The 16,832-nt window shown below is 37.1% G+C and overlaps 1 protein-coding gene across 3 annotated transcripts; it reads right to left on the bottom strand.

Annotated features, from left to right (window-relative positions):
* Positions 1-10,462: 10,462 nt before the first annotated feature.
* On the bottom strand, positions 10,463-13,693 carry seta (SET nuclear proto-oncogene a). Of its 3 annotated transcripts, XM_046872133.1 has the most exons (10): positions 13,413-13,693; positions 12,991-13,060; positions 12,641-12,804; positions 12,382-12,439; positions 12,145-12,287; positions 11,926-12,029; positions 11,734-11,847; positions 11,470-11,640; positions 11,287-11,391; positions 10,463-11,163 (listed from the first exon to the last, which is right to left on the bottom strand). In XM_046872133.1, the coding sequence occupies exons 3-10, from the start codon at positions 12,669-12,671 to the stop codon at positions 11,143-11,145; spliced, it is 747 nt and encodes a 248-aa protein (XP_046728089.1). In that variant the 5' UTR covers positions 12,672-12,804; positions 12,991-13,060; positions 13,413-13,693; the 3' UTR covers positions 10,463-11,142. The 3 variants fall into 3 exon arrangements, with proteins under 3 accessions (XP_046728089.1, XP_046728090.1, XP_046728088.1); XM_046872134.1 differs by lacking the exon at positions 12,991-13,060; XM_046872132.1 differs by lacking the exons at positions 12,641-12,804; positions 12,991-13,060 and having other exon boundaries at positions 13,413-13,691.
* Positions 13,694-16,832: the final 3,139 nt, after the last annotated feature.

Here is a 16,832-nt window from a genome sequence, read left to right as displayed (position 1 = left end):
GCACATCTGCCATATTCTTAAAGATTCCTCAGGCATCCTCTCATCTTCCAAAATCATGTTAAACAATCTTGTTAAAAAGTGTGAGCATTTTGCAAGGTTCAGACATTAGCCAAGAAGATAGTGACTATGCTCATGAGGCTCTTGAGCTTTATGTTTAATCTGTTCAGTGTTTGTATGGCAAAGATCAGATGACCGACAATGTGCATTCAATCCTGCATTTGACTAAGAATGTTAAGAAATTTGGGTCCTCTCTGGGCCCAGTCTGTTTTCATGTTTGAGAATGATAATGTCTACTTGCTCACGCAAGTAAAAAGCAGTAATGCAGTGTAGCACTTGTCCTACAGTTTAGTATAAACGACCTTCTAATATCTAGGACCAGATCAGAAGACTATGTCCGCTCTTGAACCGGTGTTGCAGCAAGGCAGAGAAATTGATTGCAAATCAATATTATAATTGTATGGTAAGTATTTTCTCCTTATATCTCTATGTTGACTTATATTTCCGGTTTATTAATTTTAGCCACTCACTATTAGTCAGTTATCTTGCCATTCTATGCACGTCACCCAGTTCAAATTCAAAAAGCAGGATTTCAATTATTTTACTCAACAACCTCTGTATTTTTTTCATTAACAGAACAATTTCAACCAGGTGCAAAAAGAAAATCAAAAACAGTATGGTGACAATAAATGTCAGGTAAGGTACCCAAAGACACACCAAAAAAAATGTCTTTCAATCAATTGTCATTGCATAGAGATAAATGGAATGAACAGAATTAGTGTAGTTCAGTGTCTGTTCTGTTGCAAATAATCAAGAAAAAATGCTGATGCGCAACTCCAAGGACAAAAGGAAAAATAAATGGCTCGTGTTCACAAATGTGGTAAAATCCGGGAAGAGAGAGGGAGGACAAAAAAAGGAAAATGGTGCACTTATGGTCCTACCAAACAGATGAAGCACGGAAAATGATCCAGGTTCACAGGAAAACAAGGGTGGCTTGCCAGTTTCCACCAAGGTTAAGCACTCCTAGCTGATGGCAGAAACGACTCTAATTCCAGAATTCCAAATCCTCATCCAGCATCAAGGAGAGATGTCAACCAAATTGGGAAGTGGGAACAAGGGGAGAGGGGGAAAAAAAAAGGGGAAAACAACAACAACAAAAAAAAAACCCAACCAAGAAAGAGAAATGGTAAGAAGAAATCCCAGATGATCTAAGGAAAATCCGTTTCAAAAAGTTATCAAATAAATCAGCTTGAGTTCTTATTTAGTTTTTTTTTCTTTTTTTAGTACTGCTAAAGGAATGCATCTATGCTCCGACGGCCATCTTTTTTTCTTTTCTTTTTTTCTGTTCCTGGTTGCCCCCTCTGATCAGCACCAATGATGACGAAGAGCAATCATTAAGGGTGGTTTTTGGCAGTGACCAATTTCTTTGGCAATATTTTATTCCCAAAACCTTAAAATAATATATTTAAAATATTATTTTTAATTATTGTGCATTTGAATAATTATTTTATCTTTTTCAGGTTATGATACAGTTCTTATGATCTTGGTTACACAGTACCTCAGCAGATTAGCAAAAGGGTAGCATGGTCTTGTGCATTGCCACGCATTGCTAAAGCCTGTTCATCTGATGAATATTGTTGTTAAACGAAAAATATTTCTAGAACAGTGACCAAATTAAGGGGTTAAAATTGGCTTAAATATATGTGACAGAAAGTCATTTTTGTAAAGGTCACATGAACTCTGTTAATGATGATATGCATAAGAATCACTTTGAGATCTTGTAAAGTTTTTTATAGCTTTAAAATAGAACTATTGTATATACTAAATGTAGTACTGTGATAAAGAAATTGTCACAAAGGAAGATGAAATCTGGTAATGTAATATTTGAAATATAAACTATATTGGTATGTAAAATGTGCAACCAAACCTTGTAGACACACTAATAAATAATTTTGCAATTAAAATGTGTGCTTGTGTGTGTAGTTTAAATGTTGCTTTTTTTTTAAATTTGAAAATCAGTATACAGTATGACTATTATTGACTATAGGCATAAAGGCCCCACTTAGGTCAAGATAAGAGCAAGGTCATGAGTGAAGTATTAAAGCTTTCAGCTTTCATATTAAATTTGCATTCTTTTTGTTTTTACATCATGAAAATCTATAAGGCTTTAGTCATATGTAGGACATATATAACATATATGATTGAAAATACATTAATATTGTGTAATTTGTATATGTGTTTTGCAGCATATATTTCACTTACAATATTTTGTTGGAACATATAAGAATTACAGCTGTTTTTAACTAACCGTTTCCATATTTACACTGCCAAACGCAAAAAAGGTTGGTTAAATGACCATGGTGTTGGTATGCTTGACTGGCCAGCAAACACACTGTGAAACTATGCCAAGAGACTAGCCGTGACCAGAGCTGCCCAGGTTGTTGCTGGGATCCTCTTCCACTCTTCCCCACCACTATAATGACATCACAAAGCTGTTAGACACATGGTGCTTTTCCACCTTGCTCAATAGGGTTCAGTTTGTTGGCTTCCTTCTGGGATGAGCTCTGTGCTGGTTGTTAGGAGATTGAATACTTATTTCACTCAATCAAATTAAAATTATTTATAATCGTTCTTTAAAGTTTTTTTAATGGACTCTTTTAGAATCTGTCTCTGTTGAAAAAACCTACCATAAAAATGCTAGACTGTTTATTTCTTTCTTTATATATATATATATATATATATATATATATATATATATATATATATATATATATTAGTCTCAGTTTTCAAGTCTTTTTTAGTTATGCTGCCTGCTGGCTTTTGTTTTCTTTGATTGGAGGCCACTCTGTGCAGCTAGTGATGGTTTCTCATTAACGGCCTGGGGATCCATAAAATTATGGAGAACAAGAGTTTTGTGGATTTGGACTGTAATTAATATCAACAATGTGCTACACTGACACATGACCAGAGGTGGCAAAAGTTCACACATCCTTTACTAAAGTAGAAGGACAGATACTCATGTTTTAAAATACTCAGGTAAAAGTTGAAGTACTGATTATACTTTTTTACTCAAGTGAAAGTAAAGAAGTTTTGGCTCTGACATGTACTTAAATAAAAAGTAGTTATTACTTTTACCTGTTTCAGTGTCACGTTGGTAACTGAACCTCACATCATATTAATATTAGGACTGTCAATCAAATTAAATATTTAATCACAACTTAATCACACATTTTATCTGTTCTAAATGTACCATATATTAATACTTCCAGTTTTTAATACTTTAAGCAACATGGACATTGAGAAATATGGATGCAACATAGAGCATGAAGACAAAAAATTTCTTGTAAATGTTTTAAAGTAATAATGGTGGTTTAAATGACGTAAATCATCAGGACTCCTATGTTTCCACACGAACAGTTAATGAGGTGATACCAAAAAAACTGCACCTCTTCAAGTCAAGTCAAGAAGCTTTTATCATAATCATACCAATTTATGGTATGGTATGGTTTTATGGGATTTATGGTATAAATTAATCTTCTTCTTCTTCTTTCGGCTGCTCCTATTAGGGGTCGCCACAGCGGATCATCCGGCTCCATACCACCCTGTCCTCTACATATGCCTCTGTCACACCCCTGCATGTCTTCCCTCACCACATCCATGAACCTCCTCCTTGGCCTTCCTCTTTTCCTCCTTCCTGGTGGCTCCATCCTCAGCATTCTTCTACCAATGTCCCTCCTCTGCACATGTCCAAACCATCTCAATCTCGCCTTTCTCAGCTTGTCACCAAAACATCCTACATGGGCTGTCCCTCTAATAAACTCATTTCTCGTCTTGTCCATCCTCGTCACTCTCAACGAAATCCTTAACAACTTCAGCTCTGCTACCTTAACACTAGAATTACTGACTTTTTTCTTTTCTGGTGCACGTCCTGAGATGTTATTCACCCCTGCTGAGATTTTCACAGTTCTTCAGCTCGATTCTCCTCCTGCTTTTGTTGTGCAAAGCACCCAACACCTGTGAGGCCTGGCACATTTGCATTTGTTTAACAATTTATGTTTAACAATTCTTTGTTTGATTTCATTTGACAGTGATGTCAGTTATTTAACCTGTTTTATAGTAATTTAGTTGTCATAATTTGATGTACTTTTCTTTGTGTTGTGCCTTAGTGTTATTTAGAAGACGTTTGCACTTTGAATCAGAATCATCATTATTGCCAAGTATTATGGGTTGTATGTACAAGGAATTTGTCATGGTGTGCTGGTAGCTATTAAAAAAATATGCAAACTATATATTAAAAAAAAACCTAGGAAAATGAATTGAATAAAGACATTAACTATACAGTTTGTGTAGGGTGTGTAAAAGTGATGCAGTGCAAATGATTTTTCCTGAAAATAGTCCATATAAAGTTAGACCCCAACCTATGACCATAAAAAAAAAAAAAAAATGATTAGAAGGAAATCAAAATTTTTCAATGAAATCTTTCAAAAACTGTGTGCGGTAACTAAATTTGACAACACCGCAAACAGTGTGGGGAAGAAGTATGCCTGTTAGGCATGCATTGTGGGTATCGGAGACTCTCTAGTTGGCGTGACCTTGCATAGTTCAGACATGTTCAGAGTGATCTTGTGACGTGATTTTTACCCTTTGCTGCTTTATGGCCAGATATCAAATAATTTTTTAAAAAACCATTTGGTGTAAAAACTTAAAACCGATTTAGAAAGACATCTGTTGTTTCCCCAAAACTTTTAGCGGTCACAAAAATAATGGAAAAAAAAAACCAGGGCTGCATAGATTCTGCAGGCAATTGGTGGTAATCTCGTTAAATGCGTGTTGCAAGCTTAGACGATCGTCAGGTCAAATCTGGTTATTATTTCTCAGATCTTGGATGTTTCAGATCTTGGATGTTTCTTTTACCCTTTGCTGCTTCATCCCAAATGAGGATGGGTTCCCCTTTTTGAGTCTGGTTCCTCTCAAGGTTTCCTCCTCATTACATCTAAGGGAGTTTTTCCTTGCCACAGTCGACATGGCTGCTCATCAGGGATAAATACACATAATTCACCTTGACTGTTGATTTCTGTAAAGCTGCTTTGAGACAATGTCTGTTGTGGAAAAGCGCTATAGAAATAAACTTGACTTGACTTGACTACTGAGACTGAGAGAGCCTAGTCAGTTCAGGAGACCCACGAGAGCTTGAATTTAGAGCTTGAACTAGCAGAGTTGTCTGCAGCTTTACTGTTAAATTCTGCATATCCTTGTAAAGGACCCTATGTTGTCGGAGTTCCTCCAGAATGGCCGCCTTATCTTCACGGAGTTGCCAAATCTCCTGTGATGTCCTAGGCAGCTTGTCATTGCTGGGTAAACTATGTGTCTGCCTCTAGTGTAGCCTAGAGATACAGCCAGTTTTTATCTGTTCTCCCTTGTAATTCAAGCTCTCGTGTGTCTCCTGAACTCATTAGACTCTGAGGGAGATGGTGAACTACAGTGTGAACTACCAGTGGCCATTCAACTCAGCACTGACCATTCAGCAGAGTCACTCAGCAGTGGCCTTTCAGCATGCATTCTGCATTACGCAACCTACTGAACAGCAGCTAAGATAGCAAGAATCACCTCATATGCGATCAGTTCTATACCTAGTAAAGTTGTGTTCTGAATCCTGTACCGTGTTTTGACTGACACGCTGGGGCGAGTACAATCCCCTGATCAGCGCACACCAGATAGTGAAAATCCTAACATTTTGTCCTTCGAGCTGGATAGGAAACCTTCCTAACAATTAGTCGTGATTCTGTCCATTGTGACTGTGTATGTAAGGAAATGGTATTGCATGACTACAGCACAGTGCTGTGCATAAAAGCAGACCGACCCAGGCGGGACAATTATTTATTCTTCGCATTTTTGAGAACGCACAACAGGATAGCCTCCGTATCACTGCCATGCAAAAGGCTTTGGCCTGGCTTCAGGAAATGGACGAAGCAGACTCTGATGGAGGAGAGATTTCATTTGTCAAGCAGGCCACTGATACCTCCTCAAAAGAATCCTAAAAAGAGACGGAACAAGATCCCAATATGCCTCCACGGAAGATGCACCGTGGTACTGGGAAGCCCTGTCTGAGCCAGATGGCAAAATACGGCAATGTGTAGGTAGAGGGAGGACATTGGAATGCCCAGTGCAGTAGCAAATCAATCGTGCTTCACTGTGCAAGCTGGACCCACAGAATCTGCTAAGGTTTGTCATTGCCATAGTACATATGATTATTTATATAAACCCATTTAGAGTGAGGTTCATGTAAATTTACCACTCTCTATTTGTTTATCTTCCGACAGCATAAAATTACAAGCGTGCTCCAAAGCTTCCTTTGCCTGTTAGACGTGGTAATGGTGCAGACCATCAGGGAGGCACGGTCCATCAAGCCCGCAGAACAGAGCCGGACTGGAATTTGGCAATTCATGAACTGATGGCATTCATTTCAATTCTGTTTGTAAGAGCAATCATGTGTCCCGTTGGTGCCATTGTGGATTGCTGGTCAGAAAGCTTTCTGGTGCCAGTAATCAAAGAGACAATGCCCTGAGATAGATTCATTTCAATTATGCAACACCTTCCATTTGATTACAAGGACACACGGGCAGAACGGGTGAAAACAGACAAATTTGCTTTGATCTCCGACATCTGGACACGCTTAAACAAGAACTGTGCTGAGAGTTTTACTCCAGGAGAACACATGACCATAGATGAACAGCTGTTCCCTACCAAGGTTCGTTGTCCATTCACACAGTATATCGCAACAAAGCCAGACAAATTTGGGATCAAGTTCTGGATGGCCACAGATTTGGAGACCAAATATGTCTGCAATGCATCTCCTTACTTGGGAAAGGACCCCATCAGAAGGGAGAGAGGCTGGCAGAGAACGTGGTCATGAATCTGATTGAGCCATTTTTGGATGATGGGAGAAATGTCACGACGGACAATTTCTTTACTTCACTGTCACTGTCGCACAGACTGCTGCACGGTGAGCGGTATTGTCCACTTCAGTGCTTAGAAGTGGCAGTGTCTCCTTGAGAATTTATTCACCTAAAAAAAAAAAGATTGTGTGTGTTCTAAGTTCCATGAACCAAGACGTCACGTTACGGCAGAAAGAGGAAACCCAACACAATAACAGACTATAACCACATGAATGTATGTGAATGTGTGTATAATTTTACACCAGTGCTACAATGTTTTCTGATGTGTACTATAAAGGCCTATAGAAAAAAAAGCACATATACTCATGACTCTCTCTCTTTCTGCAAATGTGCCAGGCCTCACAGGTAATTGGTGTGTTTGCACAACAAAAGTAGGAGAATAATGGAGCTGCAGGCCTGTGAAAATCTCAGCAGGGGTGCTACTAGGTGTGAGGTCCAGGGAATTTACGCGAATTTGCGCAGGTTTAGTGTTAAGCTCCGCCTCCTGTCTTTTACCCAATGCCACTGTCTCTCACAACATTGCAGGTCTCACCACAGTCCTATAAACTTTCCCTTTCATTCTTTCAGATACCCTACTATCACAAATCACTCCTGTCACTCTTCTCCACCCACTCCACCCTGCCTGCACGCTTTTCTTTACTTCCCTAACACACTCTCCATTACTTTGCACTGTTGATCCCAGGTACCTGAACTCCTCCACCTTCTCCACCTCTTCTCCCTGCAACCGCACCACTCCACTGCCCCCTCTTTAATTTACGCACATGTACTCTGTCTTACTCCTACTGATTTCATTCCCCTTCTCTCCAGTGCGTACCTTCACCTCTCCAGGCTCTTCTCAACCTGCTCCCTACTCTCACTACAAATCACAATATCATCCGCAAACATCATAGTCCAGGGAGACTCTTCGTCCGTCAACCATGGTATAAATAAATCATATAAATCATAAATCAAACATGGCAAAGAGCGCCCCCCTGTCTGTTTATTTTACAAAAGCACAGTGTTTTGTTGTTATTATAAGTGTATACAAATAAAATTAGACATTTTACAGATTCGAATGATGTATTGTTCCTATCTGTACGATCAAAAAAGAAAGTAGTTTAAGTTCGTTTCCCCATTTTGAGGGAAAAAACCACAAAACGCCACCAGAGGGTTAATTGTGTGAATCATGGCGGATTTGCCGTTTGATTTGAGACTTGACGTATAAATAAAACAAATGTTTACTGATTAAAGGTATTTTTCGGTGGAGTTTATTTATTTGTTTTATATCTGAGTAAAGAAACGACGCCATGAATAAATGTATGTTGTGCTGAATGTTTTAATTTCGCCTTTTATATTTTTTTATAAACAAGGTAAAACAAAAATGCGCACTGAATTGATAGCGTGTTAATAAAATTTAGTGCCGTTTAAAAGAATTTGAATTTTGACAGCCCCCTTATATATATATATATACACATACACACACACACACAAAAAAACAAATAAAAAATGTTACCTATTAAATCTGTCCAGGCTGACCATCCACATATAGAACACAAGAGCAGAGAAAAGATGATGATCAGGAATGATTTTGTTCTCAGTCATGTTTACGTTACTGACCCCCTCTGTCTCATCCACGTTGACTCTTAGCTTCGTAAACTAGTCTACATCTGTGGTGAGTGAGAGCCAGTACATTATACACCAGTGGATTGAAAAAGACGAGCAATGACAAGAAATCGGTTGGTGGGCTGAAATCGGCGCAGTGAAAATAAAAAAAATATTGATATTTCACCAAATCAGTGGATTAAAACTAAAAGGTCCCCTGGTGGTCTAGTGGTTAGGATGCGGCGCTCTCACCGCTGCGGCCCAGGTTTGAGCCCGGTCAGGGAACCAACCCCAGCCATTAGGGTTGCACAAGCCTTAGCCTGGATAAATGGAAAGGGTTGCATTAGGAAGGGCATCCAGCGTAAAAACGTGCCAAATCAAACATGCGGATGGTCCGCTGTGGCGACCCCTAATGGGAGAAGCTGAGAGAAAGTGGATTAAAACTAAAGTAACGAGCCGGTTTTAAAAATGTAAGAAGTAGAAAGTACAGATATTTGTGTAAAAATGTAATGAGCAAAAGTGAAAAGTTTGAGGCTGAAAAATAAATAGTGAAGTAATGATACCAAAAAAAAAGTACAGTAACAAAGCATTTGTACTTGGGTTACAGTTTGCATTTGATCAACACTGCATACCTCAACATCAATTATCTGTAATAAATTGACATTCGGTAACCACCCAGATGAGGATTAGTTCCCTCTTGAATCTGGTTCCTCTCAAGGTTTCTTCCTTATGTCATCTCAGGAAGTTTTTCTTGCAACAGCCGCCACCAGCTTGCTCATCATGGACTATCTTACACAATATAAACACTTAATTCATTTTTTTTCACGGCATTATGTGTTAAGCTGCTTCAAGAAAACGTTCATTGCCAAAAGCGCTATACAAATAAAAACGAATTATTAGGGCTATAATGTCCTATTATCATATAATGACCTATTTGTCACAATTACATAATCCACCCAGTTTATGTAAAAAGACACAAATATTTTAATAGAATGATATTAATAAATCAAAGACTGATGGATATCCATTCAAATGATCATGAGCCCAAAACTGTCTTTTCAACGATTTAAAAAAAACGTGCAAATAAGGCCAAGGGTGCTATTGGAATTGTTTTTTCCTCTCAAAATTTTCTGCTTGTTGTTGAACTGATGCTGTTAAGTAACAACAGAGCCACATTCTACTGCGATTGGTGGCTTGACTCGATATTTGACTTTGAAATGTTTTTAGTCCCCCAAACGGAAATACTTGATACACAAAAAAGCCAGTTAAGTACAGTAATGAATTAAATGGACTTCGTTACTGTCCACCACTGCATTTCACTGGAACGTGGAAACGCGTCTTCCTGTAACTTGCGAGAGCTTATACTTTTCATTTAAGAGCTACGAAGAGGCAAGAGTATTGTAGTACGGTTAAGGTAATATGAGCGAAAAACAATAAAATTTGTGAAAAGACTTTTCTCTTATTTTCAAGTAATAAATAAACAACTAAAATATTCTCTTGTGACCGATGTGATCAAAGCTTTTCTAAATCCACACATGCACACCTGGGCGGATGGTCATTTATAGATGTATAGATCTGTGCAGAAATTCCATAAGCGTTCAAATCAAATCAGTTGACAACTAAACCTGTTACTTGTTACCGATTGTGGAATATGGGCATTAAAAAATAAAAACTTACATCTTAATGATTTTTAGTTTATATATATCTATAAAATATATTTTTTCCCCGAGCATTATATAAATCTGTACAATATTTTGTAAATATTTATCGGAACCATAAATTTTTCATTTATTGCTTGACATTTAGATTTAAGTGACTGGGTAAAATAAATAAAATAAATTTCCCACTGCAACAACTGCCAATTACAGTGCCCAAGGTAGAGTTTTTTTTTTTTTATGTTTTATTAAAATGTACACAACCAAAACAGCTGGGCACGGGAAGGTTTTTATTTTTGGTTTGTTTTTATAGAATTTTATTGTATCAAAATGGCATTTCAAATCAAATGAATATTTGTGAAACAATAAAAAAAAGTGGTTTTCAAATTCCTCTTTCCTCCCTCACTGAAGGTCAGCCCTCAAACAATTAAAAGCTCAGAGGGGAGACGAATTATGTTTCCTGAAAACACAAACGAGGTGAAAAACCCAAGATCACTAACCAGTTTAACACCATGAGCAATAAAGCTGTTAAGAAGGATGCTGGAATTACACACCACGGCATTTGTTCTTTACAACACACAAACAGAATGAAATGCATATACAATTATATATTTATATTAAAAAAAAAAAAGGTTTTGCAAGTCTACTCCAGACAGTGTGCTGTTTACATTACAGTGTGTTATGCTTTTTGTTGTAATCCTTAAAATGTACTTGAATTCAGATTAATTGCCATAGTGGCAGTATATTTCAGTCAATTTATTAAGCCTCTTCCTCGACGGATTTCAACACAACACTGTCAGGACAGGAGATGAAGCACAACAACAAAAAATTAAAATAAAAATAAGGGGGTTGTTAAAAAAAAAAAAAAAAGAAAGAAAAGCATTTCTCTCCTGAAAACCACCAACAAAGCAGATGGGTTTTAGGAGACAGTGACAGTTGCTCAACTTTTCTGTTTAGTCATCTTCTCCATCATCCTGGAAAAAAAAAATTTATACAATTTTCAAAGAACCATCAACACTACAAAAATCAGTTTATTATATTTATATATTCATTTTTCAGTTTCATTAATAAAGGAAGCCATGTAAAATATAAATTACCTCTCCATCATCCTCATCATCATCTTCTCCCTCTTCATCTATGTCTTCTAGACCTTCCTCATCTTCATCTTCTCCCTCTCCTTCCTCATCTTCCATATCTGGGACCTTCAGGGAGACAAAAACAACTTTGAAACTAACCAGTGTTAATATTCTTGCTTACTGAAAGTGGAAATTGAGACTCACAAGGTAATATTGAAGAGGATTGGGCCAGATGTCATCCTTTATGACCTCCCCCAACTCATCTGCTCCTGAATCAGAGTGATCAGTAAACCAGGTGAAAAAGCTCTCAGGCTCTTCGTGTTGCCTCTTCTTGCCCGCTTTACTTTGAGTTTGACTGGAACGATTTGTAAGGTCCTTCAAAAGGACCACAGATTATGTTTCTTCAAGAAGCCATTAGTGATTTGAAGATAGTCTTGTCAAGAATATAAACAAAAACATCATTCACACCTTTCCTGGTTTCCATTTGATCTCTGTTGACTTTGGAGTTGGGTCTCCACTTTCATTCAGATGAATTTCTTTGGATAGGACTTTGTTGTCAAAATACATGTTTTCATCAAAGTACTACAAAACACAAAACTCAAACATAAAAACAATGAACAAACAGAGTGAAACTAATTTCCAAAAAAACTCAGAACTTACAAAATCTATTCTGTAGCCTGATTTGATGTCTTCAAATTCTGTTACTTCCACTCTGGTCAGATAGTGAAGTGCTTCTTCGTCCTCCTCACCAAGGAGAGCAGAGACTAGACAGACACAGGAAGCATAATATTGAAGAATATTTTCTTTTGATAATTTGTTTTAAAACAACTTAATCAGGCAATTCAATTATAATTCAGTCTCGGTTTTCTGCTTCTTTACCTTGTGGGTGATTCACAAATGTAGTTACCCAAAAGTTGGGGATTTTGGCAATGAGCTCTGACCTCTTCTGAAAGAATGGCTGGCGAAGCTTGTTATATTTTTGCTCGACTTTGAGGATTTCCTCACTGGCCTGTTCATTCAGTCTGTAAACAAACAAAACTGCAGTTTATTTCCATCAAGGGTATAAGTGTAATTTTGATTGAGGAAGTGGGAAAAAAAAAAAAAAAAAAAACTGACCTGTCAATTTCATTCTGTACTTCATCGATATGTTCAATAGCTTCCTGTTGTTCTTTTTCTAAAGATAGGAATATGGTAAAAAATATAAGTAGCATTGATATTAGTTTTAGACTAGTGCAATTTAAAATGTGTTAAAATCGGGTTTTATCAATCACGATATCAACACGGCTAAAAGGAAAAATTCCAACGTCAAGATGGGTTGGGTGGATTTGCTAACTTGAAATTCACGAAATTCATTTTGCGATAAATTGGAGATTACTTTGCAGCGTGGACTGATATACGTGATCCATAACGCAGCTCCTCAGCTAGAAGTACGCTGTAGCAGCTACAATTCGTGTCCGAGAGGATAGACGCCGCTTCCTGCTACTCGGGCCGCGTGGTTTAAATGTGCAGAAAGAAGATACCCGGTCTGCGTCCCCTCTCCTATGCAACATCAGTTGATTGTTAACAAACATACAACACTAGCTTCTTTACACAGCTTCCATAAACAACATAGGCGTAAATCTTAACCGGAAACACTGTGGCCCTGTAATTATGTGTGTTTAATCAACTGTTAGACTAGCTAACTGGTATATGTATACACACACACATCATGGCGGAGGTCCTTACCCTAAAACAATAAAGTAGCGTATTGCCGCGACGATTTGTCCAGCTGATTCGCCCTTGTGAGAAAGATTATCTAAAAAAGAACACGTGTTAATCTAAAACTTATGGGGGAATATAGCCATGATGAATAAATTACATTATTTTCTTGGCATATTGGCGCAATTCGTTGTTATAGCAATAGCATTAGCCTTTAGCGGCTATCTAACATGGCCTCCACAGCCGGCGCCATCCACTGCACATAAGCGCTGACAACATCCAACCCCGTCGACGACGACAGCCAATCATAACCTTATGAAATTTACAACGAGAACGTAAATTATATACACGTTGCTACCTCAAATTTGACAAACAACTAATTTAAGTGATTTAAAAACGTAAAGAGAGAAAGTGAAAATGGCGATGCTCACGAGGCCCTCGCCTCTTACCAGAAGTCTCGTCCGATCCGTCGTGGTTCGAGTTCTGCTCCTTTTTACTCACTTTAGCTGATGGGGCGGACATGTTTGCGCTACTTACGACTGGAAAGTTAACTGTTATTTTTCTGAACTTCGTAAAGACAGGAAACCTTCCTTTACACTGAAATGTGTCGCGCTCCCCAACTTACTGCGAGGAAACGCTAATACGCGCACGCGCGCTTCCACTTCTTGTAAGCACAAGGACTACACTCACGCGTTATTCTTTCGGAGAGAGCGCGCACAAACAAGGGGGGTGGGAGGTATTCAGCCCTCGCGGTTTTCTTTCTAAGATGTTATTGGCTGCGTCGTGACGCGCGGGGCGTGGTGCAACACCAATATATATATATATATATATATATATATATATATATATATATATATATATATATATATATATATATATATATATATACAGTACAGACCAAAAGTTTGGACACACCTTCTCATTCAAAGAGTTTTTTTTTATTTTCATGACTATGAAAATTGTAGATTCACACTGAAGGCATCAAAACTATGAATTAACACATGTGGAATTATATATGGAATTATATACATAACAAAAAAGTGTGAAACAACTGAAAAATGTCATATTCTAGGTTCTTCAAAGTAGCCACCTTTTGCTTTGATTACTGCTTTGCACACTCTTGGCATTCTCTTGATGAGCTTCAAGAGGTAGTCACCTGAAATGGTCTTCCAACAGTCTTGAAGGAGTTCCCCGAGAGATGCTTGGCACTTGTTGGCCCTTTTGCCTTCACTCTGCGGTCCAGCTCACCCCTAAACCATCATGATTGGGTTCAGGTCCGGTGACTGTGGAGGCCAGGTAATCTGGTGCAGCACCCCATCACTCTCCTTCTTGTTTAAATAGCTCTTGATGCCTTCAGTGTGACTCTACAATTTTCATGAAAATAAAGAAAACTATTTGAATGAGAAGGTGTGTCCAAACTTTTGGTCTGTACTGTATATATATATATATATATATATATATATATATATATATATATATATATATATATATATATATATTAGGGAATAAATGTCTGGCAGAAAGTTGCTGACAATTTAAATGTGTCAGTGTTCCCTATGTTATTATTATTTTTTTAATTAATTGATTTTACTTTTTAAAATCTATTCTGGTTTACATTGAATAATTTATCCCCAACAATTTTAAAACCTGTTATAGACCTGTTGCTATGGCAGCAATTTTAGGCTTTGATATAGCAAATAATCCTGTACAGTATCATATCAATACAATAAAATTCAGCTGAGTAATCCTTTGTGGCAGCTCTTCTTCAGACCTACAGCCAGAGACCATTTTCACCAACATGACTATTACTGTTAAATGAGATTTCAAATCTTTAATGTATTAGTAGTACATTATAATGAGATTGTTTCTTCTTCCCCTTTTGTGCAGTTGTATTTAATGCATTAACATATTTTACCAGTTTCCAAACAAGTGGTGAATGAAGCACATGTAGTAAGTAAATGTGTTATGCTAATTAACACTTTTTTATTTATTTATAAATAAATAAATTAACACTTTAACGAATAAATAAATATTTATTAACAAATAAATACATTAACACTTTTATATTTTATTTATTATTATTTTATTTAGAAATTTCCCCACTGTGGGACGAAGAAAGTTTTATCTTATCTTATCTTATCTTATCTTATCTTATCTTATCTTATCTTATCTTATTCCTAGGGCTTTGATGGTGCAGTCTGTTGCACAAATCATATTTAGGAAGCCAAGGAGACACACATAAATAGTGCTTATTGTCATGTTCATGATACAATTATATTTTATTCAATTATAATGTACCTGTAATGGCAAAAAATCTCACAAATCACAAAAAATGAAATAACAAGAATAAAGCACCACATATACTTTGTGAATGACATAGCTGACTGCACTTTTGACTAAGTTCCCTGCAGCTCTAACAGTGTTCAAGAAAGTGCTACTAGCAAAAAGTCTCAACTCAATTTATGCAAACCTTTATTGTAAGGGTCCAAGAAATGTAAGATGTAAATGATTCTCTCATAAGAAAAATTATCTATTTTTAGAAGTAAAACATTGTGCTGCACTAAGGGATCCATCCTTGCATCACACATTATATTTGAAAAGCTGCTCGTATTATTCTAGCGCATTTCACAACGGATTGCTCTCTTAAAAATGGACGGACATATCTGCAAAAGACTTCCACGGTCACCTTCACTTATAAAGCCATGGTCTATCATCTAATCATGTTCACATGTAATAAGCAAGCTCCTCAGCAAATTTGATCTTCCAGAACTGATACCATGACAGCAAATCCAGAATGAGCTTTGAAGAACTAAACACTCTCAGATCTTGTCAGATTGGCAACAATAAAATCCAACTAATTGAGTAATCCACCTCCGAAGAACAGAACCCAGGGGACTACATCTACAATCAAATGGCACAACCAAGTTAATCTCATAGTTGTAATTAAATTCTGGCTAGTTAGGTTCTTCAAATTCATGTGCAAACCTGATTAGCATAGCAGAAGTGAGTTTTATGAGTGTTGTTGAAGAGGCTACATACACCGCCTGACCAAAAAGATAAACGATTGGATTTGACAAAACAATTAGGTTCTTGCCCTTCCATTAGATAATTACTACAGTGATTAAATGGGTTTCAGCTGGCAACAAGCTTTTTAACCCTAACTGATACAATAAACGGCTTCTTATTTCTTAAAGAACCATTTTGGAAGACATATCATGTGGTCATGGAAAAATTTGTTTCAGAAAGGTCACATTTCCTGCATTAAACCAAGAAAACAAAAAAATTGCTAAAACTATTAAAATTTGGTAAAGCATTGTCCAACGCTTTATTAAAACCTGGAAGGATAGCGATGAACCATCAAAAAGGAATATAACCTGATCAGAGGCCAGTAGTATGTAATCCACCACTTTAACCAGCACAGTCTCTGTGCTATGATAAAGCCTTATCTCATAAATGTTATTCTTATGTGCACTACTGTGCTACAACATTTTCAAGGATCTTGAGATAAAGGATTGATACTGGACAGATGACATATTTTGGATATTGATATTTTGATATTTGTTATTGGACAGATGATGGGGTCAGGGTTTTTTTTATTAGGTTTGTTCACAGCTAGCTTAAAAGGTTTAGGTACATGATCAGTGCAAAAGAATATTTATTTTAAAATAGGATTGATGGACTGATTTAAATATTAACACTAAAGGTGTGTACAATGATAGAAGTAAATGGTGTGGACAATGATGCATAACATAATAATTTGTTGGCCAGCCTTTTTAGGCAGTCACTGCAAACAAATCATTTCTGTAGCATTCAGTGAGACTTCTGCATCTGTCTTCATGTAGTTTAGCCAACTCTTCATAAGCAAACTG

This window comes from Silurus meridionalis, chromosome 17 (assembly GCF_014805685.1).
Source record: "Silurus meridionalis isolate SWU-2019-XX chromosome 17, ASM1480568v1, whole genome shotgun sequence".
NCBI lineage: Eukaryota > Metazoa > Chordata > Actinopteri > Siluriformes > Siluridae > Silurus > Silurus meridionalis.
Note: the sequence above shows the minus strand (reverse complement) of the source record. Positions and strands in the feature narration are given on the sequence as shown.

What these genes read in the sequence shown, in the direction of transcription:
- seta (XM_046872132.1), bottom strand. Translation starts at nt 13,485, where the DNA reads ATGTCCGCCCCATCAGCTAAAGTGAGTAAAAAGGAGCAGAACTCGAAC. An exon ending in TCAAATGGAAACCAGGAAAG is followed by an intron (nt 11,641 to 11,733) that starts GTGTGAATGATG and finishes GTCCTTTTGAAG; the next exon opens with GACCTTACAAATCGTTCCAG. An exon ending in ATCCTCTTCAATATTACCTT is followed by an intron (nt 11,392 to 11,469) that starts GTGAGTCTCAAT and finishes GTCTCCCTGAAG; the next exon opens with GTCCCAGATATGGAAGATGA.